The 15,723-nt window shown below is 53.9% G+C and overlaps 1 protein-coding gene across 1 annotated transcript in view; it reads right to left on the reverse strand.

Moving 5' to 3' along the window:
• LOC122391848 (agrin-like) overlaps positions 1-15,723 on the reverse strand; it is a gene marked incomplete at its 3' end in the record, with an annotated part of 94,099 nt that overhangs the window by 24,098 nt on the left and 54,278 nt on the right. The window contains exons 11-13 of the mRNA XM_043386150.1: positions 13,764-13,970; positions 12,185-12,469; positions 9,961-10,425 (exon numbers count right to left, since the gene is read on the reverse strand). Of these exons, the coding sequence (XP_043242085.1) occupies positions 9,961-10,425; positions 12,185-12,469; positions 13,764-13,970 (957 nt within the window). The remainder of the gene's footprint in view (positions 1-9,960; positions 10,426-12,184; positions 12,470-13,763; positions 13,971-15,723) is intronic.

Here is a 15,723-nt window from a genome sequence, read left to right on the forward strand (position 1 = left end):
TCCAGCATGCGGCGTCTGGCCTCGTCATCACTGGTGCCCACCACCAGATGGTCTCGGAACCTATCATCGGTGCAGTTCGGGCAAAAATCACAGCAGGACGCTATCTCCTTCAGGGCGCAGATAAAATCGTCCACTGACTCGCCTGGCTCCAGCATCCGCATGTTAACCCGCGCCCGGCTGGGGGTCCTGGATTTCCACGCCCTGCTGGGGGGGGGGGGGTGTTTGAACACCCCCCTTCTAACTGGGCTCCTGGGCCACGTAGCGATACGCGGAAGGCGGCGTTCGAAAGAGCGTCAAAAATAATGACGAAATCACTTCGGTCAATTTTTTGGTCAGGTCAAAGGTCAGGTCACCAGAGGTCATTGAAGGCAAAATTTCGCCGATTTCCAGGTCGAATGTCGACAATTTCCAAGAAGCCAACGCATAACTCGGGAACCAATAGAGCTACAGCGCCGCGGAAAAGCGCATTCGATAGCCCTATTAACGCCCTTTCTGAGTAATTCTCTCAGATTTGACCTAACGTCAACGGTTTTGCCTGCAGGGGGCAAAAACTGCAAAAATAGCCGATTTTTTCGGAAACAGTTTTTCTGCAATAACTTTTGACCCAAGCCTTGTACGAGCTTACTTTTACCGGCATCGTGTTCCTCTCGTCAAGACGCATCGAATGAACTATAACTTGACCTTGAAAGGTCAACTTGAAAATTTGACCTCAGGTCAAGGTCATGACCTGACCGGAAAGGGTCATGTTGCATATCAGTCGATCCGTATCGTCGAGCTGAACACATCTAAGGCGTTTTCATCGCTCTAGCATGCCTCTATCAAAAGTTATTTGCGAAAAACTGTTAGATACCATTCGTGACCTAAGATGACCTCAGGGCATAAACAGGGGTCACGGACACCATTTTCATGTTCAGTGTGTCTAAACCATTTGTAATTCAGTGTTTGGGAGTGTTTATAATGTCTTTCGTCCAAAGGAGGCGCATTTCAATTTTCTCCCATTGACTTATAATGGGGAGGTCGCAAAATTGACCTGACCTTAGGTCATCGATATCAAAATTCTGAGATATACATTTTGTACATACTATTGCTCTTAGCCATCGCTGAAAGTTTCAAAGCGATCGGTCACTCGGTGTAGCTATGACAGACATTGAAACTTTTTATGAGGTGAGGTCACTTCAAGTGACCTGGTGACCTGACCTTGAATGACCTTGGTCTGAAATTTTCACAACATGTGTAGAATTGATGTATGATAAGGTGTACCAAAAACGGCGGCGCTCCGCGCCGCCGTTTTTGAGATATTCGCGAAAAACCACAAGGGGGGGTGTTCAAACACCCCCCCCCCCCAGCAGGGCGCGGGTTAAACTCGCAGCGGTCGATCACCACGTTCCGCTGCCGCCGAAGGTGGGTGTGCATGGCGGTGATTACATCGGCCATGGACGCCTCGGCCGGGATGGGCAGGCCAAACCGGACCACGCGGGCCCAGTCGTCGTCGAGAACAGCGAGCAGGGCGGCCCGCTGCTCAGCCTCGGTGAGATCGTGGACGCCGGTGAGGAGGCAGTAGCCGGAGAACTTCTCTTTCCAGGCCTCAAACTCCTTGAGGGTAGCGGTAGCCGCCAGCCGGGGCGTGGGCGTGCCGGCGGCGGGCATGCGTGCACGCGGCCGGGCGCCGGAATCGGGCCCCGCGGCTGCCTGGGCGGGTGCCGTGGCGTCCTGCACGGCCGTCGGGCCGGGAAGCACCCGCTCCAACAGCGCGGCCATCCGCTCCTCACGTGCCCCGAAGTAGCTCCATCTCTGACGGCTTCTCGGCGGCGGCGGCCGACTGCGCCTCATCGCCGCCCGCCATCTTGGACGCGCGCGCCGCACACAGATGTCACTCGCGACTGGCGACACGAGCATGAATCAGAGATTATCCCAGCCGCTCGCCAGGTTTCGTGCCCCACCCCACGCCAGCCCGTCATCGACTTCAGTCGGCTGGGCGGCCCATCTTCCGCGATAGTCCTGAGGGCTTGCCCTCGGGGAGCGCGTGCGCCTTGGCGAAGAGCTTCGCTACCAGCACGTCTCGCCGGGCGGCCAGCGGGCACCGGCATCAGTCCGACCTCCGCCATCACTGCGTGGGCTGGGGTGAACAAGGGGCAGCCGGTGATATACGGGTCACCGCCCGCATCTCCCTCTGGAGGAGTTCCACGTGGGATTGTGGCGTCACCAGGAGCCAGGTGGCGGCCGCGTGCACCAGCACTCCACGGACGTATCCAGACGCTACAGCGCAGAGCTGTCGTTCCTCTAGTCCCCAGCCCCGCGCTGTCCGCTTGCGAAGCTGCTGGATCCCGGGCGCACTCGGGAGCGGAGACTGCGGCAATGGGCCCCGAAGTGAAGGAGCAGGTTGAGGGGGTGGCTCCGAGTAGTTTGAGACGGTCGGCTGCTGGAGCCGACTTTTCGTCGACTTTGATGGCGCAGTCCACGGCGTCCGCGGCGCTCTAGGAGACGACGAGCAGCTGCGTATTTCACCCGCTACCAGCATCTTGGACTATTTTGCCCAGCGCACCACAGCGTCCGTCGCCTCCTGCATCCGGCCCCAGCTCAGTGTCGTCTGTTTCCATTAACACTCTGAAATGACAAAACAATTAGCAATTAAAATCAAAGTTCAGCACTGACCAAGTTTGACCAAACTTGCCATTTCAACATAACACAGTGAGCTGTCAGAATGCTGTTCTTTTGTGCTTTGACACAGTTGCAAAATAGGTACCTTCATACGTATATCATAGAAGTAATTACTGGTTACTATTATTGGAGGATTTTTTTTTACACCGTTCTCGTCAAGTAAAATACATTATTTTCTTTAACCCTATTCCTGGCGGGGGGGGGGGGGGGGCTTTAAGGCCCCCCATTCAGGTTTTTCTTGTGCCATTGCCAAACACCGCAAGACTGAAAGCTCATACTCGGTGACTTTTTAAAACATTCATTGCGCACATTTTGACAAAAAAAGTTGCCGGGTCAGGTCAGGTCAGGTCACCAGAAACGGTTTGGTGACCCCACCTCAGAAAAGTTTGCAATCACGCCAGAGCTAGAGTTTTTGACCGATCAATTTCTTCTCTTCAGGTTTTAGTTTGAGTACCAGTATGTGCAATTTGTATATCTCAGAATTTTCATATCTGTGACCTGAGGTCAGGCCAGACTCGTGACCTTTGCAAGCCTATGGGAAAATATTGAAACGCCTCCTGCTTCGTGTAAACGAGTCAAAACCACCCAATTCTTTCAGTATTATGGAAGATTATCTCATCGGTGATGATCCTGGTGCCGCTAATTGACAGGGGCACCGGCAAAGGTCATCTGAGGTCATGTGACGTCATAAATCGTTTTTCTGTCAATAAATCACGACATGATGGTGCTAAAGACTTGCAAGTGGTACCAAACTGCTCGCCTGGTCAAGGCGCGTCGTTTGGTATGCAGCATGACCATACCCCGGTGCACCGTGTGCCGGGAGGAGGCCGCCACGCCCCGGCACCTCTTCTTCCGGTGCCCGGCCCTCATGGGCTGGCGTCTCCGGAGGTACGGGACGATTTTCCCGAGCCCGGAAGACGTCCGCGACGACGGAGAGGTGGCGGCCCTGGCGGCCGCCGTGAGGGACCTCCAGAGCCGCACGGCTACACCGCGGTAACGCGGCTGGATGGAACCACAACAACAACAACAACAACAACAACAGGTGCGCGGCGCTGAGCTGACGCCGCTGCTCCACTCTGGTCATGTCGAGGTCAGTGGCCAGCAGCTGGTGGTGTGCCGGGTCAGGTCAGGGGACGCGGGCGTATGCCGAGATCGCCGAGCTCGGAGGTGGGCAGCGCGGCGCGGAACACGCGACTGGAGGTGACAGTGACACGCCGCGCTGTCATCGAGCCCGGTCAGCTGCTGGTGACCACCAGACAGCCCGCTCAGCTGACCTGTCACGTGACGCCGCCCCTGGCAGCCAGCGACATCGTCTGGTTCAAGGACGGCCGCCGTCTGCCCGCCGCCGCCAGCCGGCCGGCTCTGCAGCTGACCGGCGGCAACCGCTCCGTGGCCGGCATGTACCAGTGTCACGTGACCGATGACCTCGCCACCACCCAGGTCAGCATCGGAGCGTTGCCGGCTCGGCTGCTGTTGTCGCTGGTTCAGCAGCCGGTGCAGCCGGTGGTGGACACTGCGGTCACATTCACCTGTGCGGCCACCTCGTCACCGCCGCCGGCTGTCACCTGGACGAGGGACGGCGTCAGCGCCGACCAGCTGGGCGGCAGGTTCCACGTCCAGGACAGCACCTCTGGAGTTAAGGACGTCACTAGTCAGCTGACGATTCAGCAGGTGTCCCGTTTCAGCAGGTGTCACAGCTAACCTCTCCGACGGATCACCCTCCCGGTTCTGAGCTCCGGGGTCACTGCCTCCCATTGACAGACTTTTCTGGCGGCGGCAGCGGAGATATCATTGCTCTGTCTGCGGCGTGGATGGCCAGCCGGGTGGTAGACTCTGTGGTGCCGGCCGCGCTGTGGGCGCTCACCAACAGCTGGTAGACTGTGACCGGCAGCAGACTGCACAACTCGGCTACGTCCAGGTCGGCCGGGAACGGGCCCTCGCGCCGCCGGCCAGCCACAGGCAGCTGAGACCGATGGAGGAGGGTGACACGACCCGGCAGGTCAGCTGACGCGGCGCCACCTCCGGCACTCCCTCCTCTGTGGTGGCGGTGACGGGCGAGCTGGCAGGACCCTGGCCGGCTCGGTTACAGGCGCTCATCGGGACTGAGTATGCCGTGTTGGGCTGCAGGTGTTTGAGGAGCAGCACCAGCTCCGGTCGGCAGACGGACCTGGTCAGGGTGATCTGGTCGACCAGCCGGACGTAGGTGGCCTGTATCCGTCCGTGGGTCAGCGACTGCGGCGGCGGTGGGCTCCACGTCAGCCGCAGGGTGCGCGGCCCGGCAGGTCGTAGCCGGGCGCCGAGCGGCGGCCCGCCGCCCGGGCGGCTCCGGCTCGGTGTGCACCCTCAGCGCGCCGCTGGGCTCGCTGCTGCCGTGCCGATTCACGAAGAACACATGCAGCCGGTACGAGGCGCTGGGCTGGAGGCCGGCCACCAGCGCACTCCGCTGCCGGGCCAACACTGTCTCATTGACTCCCAGCTGCCAGACCCGGCCGGCGGCTCGGCGACGCACTGAACCACGTAGTGCGCCACGACGCTGTTGCCGTCGTACCTGGGCGGCCAGGCCACCAGCACGGATCGCAAGGTGACGGACGCCAGCCGCCGATCGGAGGGCGGCTCCGGCCGCTCCGTCACTATCACGTGCCGCGCGGTGCTGTCCTCGCCGTGACTGTTGCGTACGTGTAGGTGCCGCCGTCGGTCCGTGCGCCGCCGTCAGTGTCAGCTGGGAGGAGCCGTCCGCAGCCGTTACCTGCACAGTGACATCTCCGTCCGCCGGGGTCACCGGAGCTCGGTCGGGGTCGCCAGCAGACGGCTGCGCCGGTACCAGCTCAGCTGCAGCGGCCGGTCACCGAACGGCGCCAGACACCACCGAGGCGGCTCTCTGACGCTGCTGGAAACGGGCCGGCACGGTAATGCCGTGCGGCGCGGCGCGCCGCAGCGGCTCGTCCACGCCTTTGTCGGCGCTGTAGCCGTTTTCTCTGCCGCCGATCTCGGCGACCGTCAGCGGCTACAGGCAGCCGTCGGCGCCGCCCGACGGAGGATGAGCCGCCTGTCGACGGAGGATGAGCCGCCTGTTGGCGGAGCCCCGGAGCGCGGCGGCTGAAGTGAAAGTCCAGTCCATGAGACAATAAACGGTGGCTGATCGGCCGCCGAACAGTTGAAGTCACGACGCTGCCGCCCAGTGCCACTTCCCTGTCCACCATCTGGTGAAGCCAGCGCGGCGGCACTCTGACGCGGAGCTCGGCCGAGTCCGAGTGGCGGCTGCCGGTTACCGCGTTGGCCGCAGCCTGGTCGGCTCGCACGCACTGGAACACCAGGCTACTGTAGAACTCTGCGCCGACCGTCTCCAGGCGGTGGACGGCCAGCGAATGGTTGCCGCGCGGCCAGCTGAAGGTGATGGGCAGGTCGCCGAAGGTCACCAGACACGAGACCTGCGCCCGGTCGCCCACCTCCAGAGACGCCGGTAAGCTAAACGGCGCGATCCGCGGCGGCTCGATAACGCTGACGTCGACGAGTCCAGTGGCGGTGCGCCCGTCGCTGCCGGTGGCTCGGCAGCTGTAGAGGCCGCCGGCCTCTACGGCGGTCTGGGCGGCGCGGCCGCCCGGCCTGGCCGGGCGATTGAAGATGAAGCTGAAGGATCTAGACCACCACCAGAGCTACGAGGTGTGGGTGGCGGCCGTCAACGAAGCCGGGCAGGGCGCGCCATCCCGAGCGCTGCTCTATCGGCCCAACACAAACATTGCGGCACGAAAAAATAGCCTCGTTCTCGCGACTGGTACTGGCCGAGCAGGCGCGGCCGCTACTGGTGCAGTGCCTGGCGGTGGGCTGGCCGGCGGCGCGACCCGTCTGGAGCGCCGACCGGCCGCTGGCGCAGCTAGGCACCGCCATCCGCGAGAATGGCAGTCTGTTATCAGCGACGAGCCGGCAAGCCCGAAACTGGACCTGCTCGGTGGCGAGCGACGCGATGACGTTGCGTGTGCTGGTGAAGCGTCCGGCGCGCGCCGCAACGCCCGCCGTGCTCGGCGTCGGCCGCCACTGGGTGCGGCTCGGCTGGAGTCTGCTGGGCTGGAGTACTTTTCTGCTGCCGCCAGAAAAGTCTGTCAATGGGAGGCAGTGACGCCGGGGCTCAGAACCGGGAGGGTGATCCGTCGGAGGGGTTAGCTGTGACCTCCCACCGGGGAAGGTCAGCTATCACTGGGAAGGGTTCGCTGCCACCAGCCACCGGGCAAGGTCATCCCCCACCAGGGAGTGTCAGCTGTCTTTGGGGAGGATCAGATGGCGAGGATCAGCTGTCACTGGAGAGGATTCAGCTGTCAGGAGAAATACCACTTGTATTATGGGGTTTAGAACAGCTGGAATGGCAGCCCTGTAGCTTGAGCAGACACCATGGGCGGCCGAACGAGGAGGGCACCGGGGCACCGTGACGTGCCCCCCTTTGGTTTTGACATTTTAACATTAGCCCTATGGGCGTTGCATGGAAAGAATGGGACTTGGACCAAAAGTCGGCAGTGTCCCCCCCCCTAATTGAAGGTGTTCCGCCGCTACTGGCTGACACCTGACATTAGCGCATATTTTAAGTCTTAGCACCCCAGCAACCACTCTAGCCAAGGATTTATGTTATCAATTTGATCTGAATCTTTTGAATGGAAGGGTTCACAAGGACATAGTCCCCGCTGAGAGGAACATGTTGGCATGCCCTCCACATTCTAAGCACACATACTGGGCTAGGGCAGAATTTGGTCTGAAATCATATGTACGCACAAAACCATGCATAGCCAATCCCTTACTGACAAAGGCTGGCTACAGCCTGCCAGCAGCCATAACCATACCCGTGAGGAGTTTCATAGCAGCACGCGGAGCACGTGCTGCTCCGCTACCGGGCCCTCGCTGGCTCCCGTCGAGGTATTGGGTTTACGTGGAAATAAAAACTAATTCGGACGCTCAAACATGGGATAGTGTACAAAGCCCCCGAAACACTCTGCCTGGTTGATATAGCCTTGATCAGTATATGTGTACATGTGCTTTATATGAAAAGGGCTTAATTTTCGCACAAATAGCCACCTAATTTTTGGAGCAAATCACTCAGAAATTTGGGCGCAAAATCGCTTGCGCCGAATTTCGGCGCAAGATGGTCTCACGGGCGCCCGGCGTAGTGTATGGATGTTTTCCAGTCTGGCCCGTGAGGAGTCTCATAAACAAGATATATTCAATATTAATTTTAATTCTGAAATAACTCCCATGCCTGCATGATACAGGAGTGTGGTGAATTGAAAAAATGCAACTAGGTAATGCAGCCACTCGGACAGAATTCAGCCATTCATCATGCTGTTGGTTTTGTAGGTACTCGGAGCACTCAGCAGTGTACCAAAATCATATTTTTGCTTGGGTGTCAGAGGGAAAATTGCTGACCAAAAAAAAAGGATGAGAGTGAAAATTGTCGGTCAGGTAAGGCACAAAAAGAGTGGGAAAATGATCAAAAACATTAATCTATCTACAATTGTGACAGATGTAAAGCAACCATTCCCGCAATTGCTCCTTCTCGGTGGGATTGGGAGTGGAAAATTGGGCTTGAAAACTGGAGGCGAGAGTGGAAAATGATTTGCATTTCGATGTCGTTTCCCACCCACATCTACAAATTTTGGGACACTGCGCATCAGTCAATGTACATTATGGTTCAGTCGCAAGCCTTGCTTTAATCAACGGAAAAAAATTCTAACATGCATCATGAATTAACAAAATTTTTATTCATATTTTTGTTTTTACCTTTTCTCATTATTTCATGCACACCTTAAAATCATGAAACTGTAGCGAGCAACTGATTTGAAGATAGGAAAGTCCTTGCTACATTTCTCGACATTATCAAAACATCTTTTTCCAAACATACATGATACCTATCAACATCCTGGAAATATGACTTAGCAATATATTGAGGTTCCATACCCTTGACAAGGCAAATGCACAAACTTTTAAACCAAAACAACTTTACCAACTTTTAAATAAATTTGTGACTTCCACTCCTACTCCTTTACAAAAATCATGTTGTTGCCTGCTGGATCGAAAAGCGAAAGAGCGCCCTCGCCCCTTCCGTGAGACCTGCACAAACTTACCAGGAGTCTGCAGTCAGAACACGACACCGTATTCATATTGAAAAAGGGCATAGCGTATAGAAGAGTAGCGACTAGCGTCTCACTGACCGTAGGCCAAAATATTTCACTTGATGACATCCACGCAACGCAAGGCCAATGCAGTGTAGATAGGCATATCAATATAGAAATGATATGTCCAAATATGTCTTTGCCGCGTCATAGTTGTAACGCACTGCGGGGAACTCCAGAGATCTGATTGGCTAATATTAGCCAATCAGTAGCATATGTTACTGGAAACTGTCATAGTGGAAGTAAATTGGTAGCTGTTTCAGCTACCAAACTGATGAAGGAAATAGGTAAAATTGCTTATTTTACACGAACACCTGTCATACGCTAATCAAAGTAGAGCTAATGAAAATGGCATTATCCCACAAAGGAAAGCCAATTTGCCACGTAAGTCACCATGAATAGATTTGCTGAGCTTGTCATCACGTGTTTTTAACAAAAACAGTCAATGAAATAATGTAATTTACGAATTTCTAGCACTCACATGCATATTTTCGTCTGCACACCGAATTGCGTCCAGGATATTGGCCATGGCGTATTTCTCGGGAACCCTCTGTTAGTGGAAATTCCACTATCTGGCAACTAGCCCTATGTAAACGCGGCTAATTACACCTCTGAGCTAATGCGATAAACTGTAGTTTAGAGGTCATTGCCCTGGGCAGTAAACCCGGGCAGTAAACTTTTGTTTCCTGCCCGGCCTATCAAATAACATGGCATTTTGACACCGACAGTTTCTTGGTCATAGTTTTACTGCCCGACTCGTGCTGTGCTTTAGACATACCCCGGCATGTAGGAATATTATTTACATCATTATCAAAACAGGCTAAACTATAAGTATAATTTACATAATGCCACAATCGTGCATCTGCAGACTTGCACACATTTGATTGCTAATAAAAGCTCGGTCTACTGCCTCAATGACCTGCAATATCGAGCATGTAATTTGCAGCGCATTATTTACCCGCCATAGCTGTTTATGTGGTGCGGGGAGGTCGTAAATACAAACCAAAGCGGCTGCGGACAGGCCACCGATTGCCGCCCACTGTCAGCCATATACCACCGAGACCCATAAACAGTGGCGATCCCATTACGAGCCTACCATCATCAGTTAGTGCCGCCCACCACCTCGGAGTCATATCGCCCCCGCACTCACGGAGACAGCCGAGGTTGCCGCGCGCGATCTTGGGCAGCCCCCAGAAGCCGGGCTTGCAGCGGTCGCAGCGGCGCCCTCCGACGCCCGGCCGGCAGGCGCACTGTTTGGTGACCGGGTCACACTGCGGCCCCAGGGCTCCCAGACGGTGACAGCGACACGAGGCTGGGCACCCGGCGCCCTGAGGTCCCGCCGCGGGCGTCACACCGTCCTCACAACAGCCGTGAGTGGAGTTGGCGCAGCCGGGCGCCGGCAGCGTCACGCCCGGGGCGTCCGGGGCGCCGGGGGCGTCCACGGTGTCCAGGGGCGCCACGGTGGCGGGCGCCAGAGGACAGCAGACGGCGGCGTCGGCAGAGCGGTGGCAGTAGGCGCTGGGAGGACAGGCGGCTCCGTCCGAACAGTCGTACGGTGCCGAGGTGAGCGGGTTTGTCACCGGATCCAGGCCGTAACACGGCGATATGGTGATATCTGCACGGAAAAAACCACAGGTGACGGTTAGAGCAGGTGTACCGGTCGAAGTGATCACCTCCGATGGGGACGAACACACGTTTACGTGAATAAGCGAGTCAAACACTCTATTTGGACACCACAGTTACTCGCTAGGGGTATATGGGGGAAAGAACACAAACATGGGCGTGACACTGTCAAAGGCTAGATAACAGCACCGAATAAAGGAAAACTGATTTAAATGTGTAGGATAAAATTGGAAATTGATGACAATATAACAAAAATAAATGACCAATAACAAAAAAAAAAACAATACAATAAAACAGCACTGGAATCAGCAAGTGAGAAATGATTAAGGTGACGTGTGTTGCAGTAGAGGAGTGAGCTACTTAAATATCGCGATGTGTCGAGGATATGGCTCCATCTTAGCACCGTGGCAGCCGAACGTCAGGGAGACATAAGAGGACAATAACCGAGGTCATAAAGAGCGCCAGGGAGGCAACGGTGGCCCAAGTTGGCGTATAATGTCGTAAGGTGCCTTAGTTGGTATGCCCTAACTCAGACATCCGGATAACAGCCAAGCGGAGCTGCAGGCTAGTTGTGAAGGGTTATGTCCAATTAAGGTGTTGCGAGTGGTTGGTCAGGAATCATACGCCTGCATATTGGTATTGTGCAAGGTGCAGCCGATCTTAGTGACAGCTGAAAACTGTTTTAGTGAAATGAAAAGTATCCTGAAATATAGTATTCTGCCTTCAAAGGTTTGTGAGACATTAGAACACTTGTGTAATTTCATGAATAAGTACGATAGATGATGTTAATAATGATATAAATAAATATTAAGTTTCACATTTGGACAACAGTAACACACATTTCAATGAAAAAGGAGCACTGGCAGATGGACACCTATCAGGGTGCATTCACATATCATATCGCTGCTATTTGACTCATTCAAAATACCAATGACATCCCCTTTGGAAAACACGTAAATATGCATACGAGTGCACTCGCACATGCAGGTTTGTGCTGGCACAGGTGTGGCAATGGGCAAGCGAGTGTGCAAATGACAATAAATCAAGCTTTATGGTATGAAGACATGTGGGTATATAAGCACACTGCACTGCATATAAAGGGTATGCATGGAGCATAAACGTAATCAAATAAGATAGCGTCAACAAAATCTTATGTGCATCGCTAAAGAAATCCCAGGATAAAAAGACAAGACTGGAACGAAAGCATGTGTCGCAATGTCGCGTGCTTGAACAAAGAACAAGTTGATGGCAGCATAGGTATCAAGAGTGACACATTTCGACCATATGTGCACATTCAAAGCCTTGACGATAACGTTTTACTACAGAATGTGCCAAAACATGCACATATAAAGCCAAAAAAGAAATAGGAGAAAACGCGATACCAGTTAACTTTTACGACCATTATAAAAATAAAACAAAATAACAGCCGACCTTTACCACCATCGCACTTTCCCATTATGACAACGAACATGCACGATGCACAATGCACAGTGCACATACCTATCTAACCCTCTTCCTTCTCCATGGTCGTCACACCATGGAAGAAAGGCTTCGCATCCTCAGCAACTCAATGAACCAAATATGTACGTACATGTGTTTGAACACTGAAGATCTGTCAACATAAACGATAAGCAGCCACAATATAAAAACATCGAATCTTCCGTGCATCTACGTGCTTTCATCAGGCAGGACCGTAACCACACATGCCGGCACATCAGCCCAAGCTCTCAGATCAGCTACACTCCCAGCACCTGATGTGAGTCCCTCGCAGAGGACGATGGGCCGCGGGCTGAGCTGCTGCTGTCGCTCACACGCCTCCCTCCTCAGGACACACTCGGACGGGTACAGGCGCAGGTCTGAGCCGCACACCGGCCCATCGGCCGGCGGCGGCGCGCCATCCTCGCCCTCACAGTTGAACAGGCAGGTGCAGCGAGGCAGCCGGTCCACCGACGTGGTGCAGGTGGCTCCGAACTCACAGCGAATGTCCTTGCAGAGGAGCAGGTCGGCGGGCCCCCCGGCGACTGTCTGCGGCCCTGCTGTCGGGTGAGAGGTGCGGGAGACTCACAGCGGTGAGCTCTGATGGAAAGTCGGGATGGGGGCGGTAGATAGGCCGTGACGCAGTAAAGATGGCTGGAGTATGAACTATGAAGGAAGGTAGGATTTGTGATTCACAGTGGCGTGACTGAAATTTTTAGTGTGACTGGCATGTCATTGGAGAATGATAGTTGTAGATTATTCACTCTATCATATGGGACATTAAGTGCAACCCCGTTTTTTGGGGGGTGGGGGGGGGGGGCGGCTGGAGAGCGACTACATAGATCGCGTGTCTTTCCCCAGAATTAACCGCGGATGGCTGGCTTAGGAGGCAAACAGCACACTCTTTGACCAGACTTTTCCCTTTCACTGAAGAGGAGATTGTTAGAAAAGTTAGCAGAATTCCGTTAAAGGCAAACAAGCTCGTTCATGCGTTACAAACTACCTTCAAGTAAGGAGGCACTTAACTAAACGAGCTAATTTCGGAAGTAACTTGTCCGGATTACGGAGACACGTTTACAGGAAAAGGACAAGAGAGTTGGGCAAGTTTCCTAATGACATAATCGTAGGACAAGCGAGCCGCCAACATTCCCTAAACAAAGGCCAAACAAAACTCGGACAGCCCCTCACACACACACAAGCCCCCACCCACCCCTCCCATTTCTCCCACCACAACTCGATGATGAATAGTCTAGCGCTCCCTCGGGGAACATCTGTCTACCCCGGCGGAAGCACTGGGGTGGAGGAAGTACTCAGGGAACGCATCTGGCACCTTTCCGACGGATGGCCCGACTTTGGGCCCGTGCTGGTAACGACCTCCGCTCGGCACCGCCAACTAATGGCCGTGGGAGCGGCAACCGGCGGCGCCGAGCCAGTGCCACCTGAGGTGTGCAAGTGCCGGTAACTTTTCCCATCGGGGAGCGACGCTGACCCGAGGCTGAAATGGCACTCTGACCGGAGGTTTAGACGGGTAGGGCCACTGTCTGATCGTTGTTGGTGGCTGTTTGGTGGGGTAAAACGGCTGGTAAACGGAGGCTGTCAAGGGATGTGTTTTGCAACCGTTCAAGTTAGTTCGTCCCAAGTGAGCAGTGCGATATATTTATGCTAGGAAAAATTGTTTCATGCACAAATAATTTGTCAACAAGCCTCTGGACCAAGCTTTTCCACGTTAAGTTCAACCATTGGCACGTTCACTTAGGGACCTCTTCTCCGAACCTTCGAGGACACGTGCAATCAACCGGTTGTCCTGACAGGACGGTCTACCAACTGAGGTATGCCAGCGCCCCTCATACTCACTGGAGGTGTCCTGACAGGGCCCCAGGTAGGCGGTGGTCAGCTGGTGGTCGGCCGTGCAGGCGCGCGCCTGCATCAGACACTCGTTGTTGTAGGTCACTCCGTCGGTGCCGCAGACCGGGTCATCAGCGCTGGGGCAGTCAGTCGGACAAACGCAGCGGCCCGCCTCGCAGCGGGCGCCGAACTTGCAGACCACATGCTGGCACAGGTCTGGGGGAGGAGCACGCGGGGCACGTGAACACGGGAGCACGGCATGGTGCTAGAGGTACTCGCGCTATGTGAGGTCGCATGTCAGTTGGACAGGGCACGTGAGGCACCAGCTGCGAGCACGACACACGGGGTAACAATGTCACGTGATAAAAGGTGAGCTGGGCCGACCTGCAGCACGTTTGGGTAAAACGGTGCGCGGGCCATTGACGTTATGTGCCGATTCAACAAATGTCTGGGAGTAAAGCAGCTTCATAGAAACTGACATGCGTTGAACGTGAATAACGGACAGTCATTAGTAAGAAATCCCACTGTCTATTGGCTCATATTGGTATGCCATATACGTAAAACAATGGCAAAGGAACACCGGACGTTAGTGCGTGATTTGCAGACGGTAGCAGCTCGGGACTCTACATTGATCTCTAGATGTTTCAGATCGCGTAAGTTTCGGGCTAAAACGATGATCGAGTATGACATGCAATATAGTGCGGCTAACAGCCCAATAGCCCCAATCGTCTGCATCTGTGATATTGCAGAAGTTTCCACTTTCCAGTAGCTTTGGAGGAGTAATATATAGCGTGTTCATCTAGCGTGCCGTGATATATACCTGAACCTGGTCGATAGCTTCAATGGAATCGTATCGTTAATGAGATCGTACCGTGATAGTGTCGTGGAATTTGGAAACATGCCTAATTGAAGCGTGATAGCATACTTCAGCTGCTGGTTTACCTTGTAATCGTGACTTCTCTCAGTTAATTTCAATTTCTGTACATCTCAAAACGAGCACAAAGAAGGTCAACTGTTCAACGGTTCATGAATGACGCACGTTAACCCATTAATGCCGGAATTTTTATTTTTTGATTCTTAAGTTGTCCTTAACAAATGTTAGCCACACGGGTCCCAGTAAGAAAACTGTGCAAGCTTAACCCGCGCCCAGATGGGGTCTGCCGAGCAACGCGGTCTGATGGGGGGGGGGCCATTTGGCCCCCCCCTCAGATCTCGAGAACCACGCAACATAGCGACAAGCGGTAAACGGTGTTGGATAGCCCCAACGGGGAACTACCTTGTGACCCAATTTCATTGACCTCGGTCAAACCGATGACGTCACAGGTCAGGTCAAAGGTCGAATTTTCACCGTTTACAGGCATTTCAAGAAATGCGTTGTAAAATCGTGTAAAATGCATTTCATTGAAAATCATCGATGGGGAAATGTTCTTCAAACACATATTTTGCTATTTGAGGTCACTGATACCAGGTCAGGTCACAGAGGTCAGGTCACTGGGGGGTCACAATATGAAAGTGTCGTGTGATACATGTTTTATGGTCCATTTTACATGACAAATGCGATTATGTGGGTCAGACAGACTTTAGGGCCAGCTTAGGTCACGTTTTGGTCAAGGTCAGGTCAAGGTCAGGTCAAGGTCAGGTCAAATTAGGTCAAATTTCAAAGTTGATATTTTTGCATAAAATGGGTATTGATTCGATGCAGCTCGTCACGGGGAGTTCAATGGTGGTCTCCGTTTTGCGCTACGAGGTCTAGAATTGCTAAAAATTGAGTTCAAAAATTTGACGTCATCAATTTTTAACAGTTTTTTCGCTATAACTTGGCCAAAAAAAGAGGTATCGATCTAAAATTTGGTATGTATATCGAAGAGCGCAGGGACTATCACATATATTCCGGTTTTTTCGAAATTCGGAAAAATTTTGGATTTTTTTTTAGTTTTTCTAAAAAAATCAATTTTTTTGATTTTTGGGG

Source organism: Amphibalanus amphitrite, unplaced genomic scaffold (assembly GCF_019059575.1).
Source record: "Amphibalanus amphitrite isolate SeventyFive unplaced genomic scaffold, NRLGWU_Aamphi_draft 000458F_arrow, whole genome shotgun sequence".
NCBI classification, from domain to species: Eukaryota; Metazoa; Arthropoda; class Thecostraca; order Balanomorpha; family Balanidae; genus Amphibalanus; species Amphibalanus amphitrite.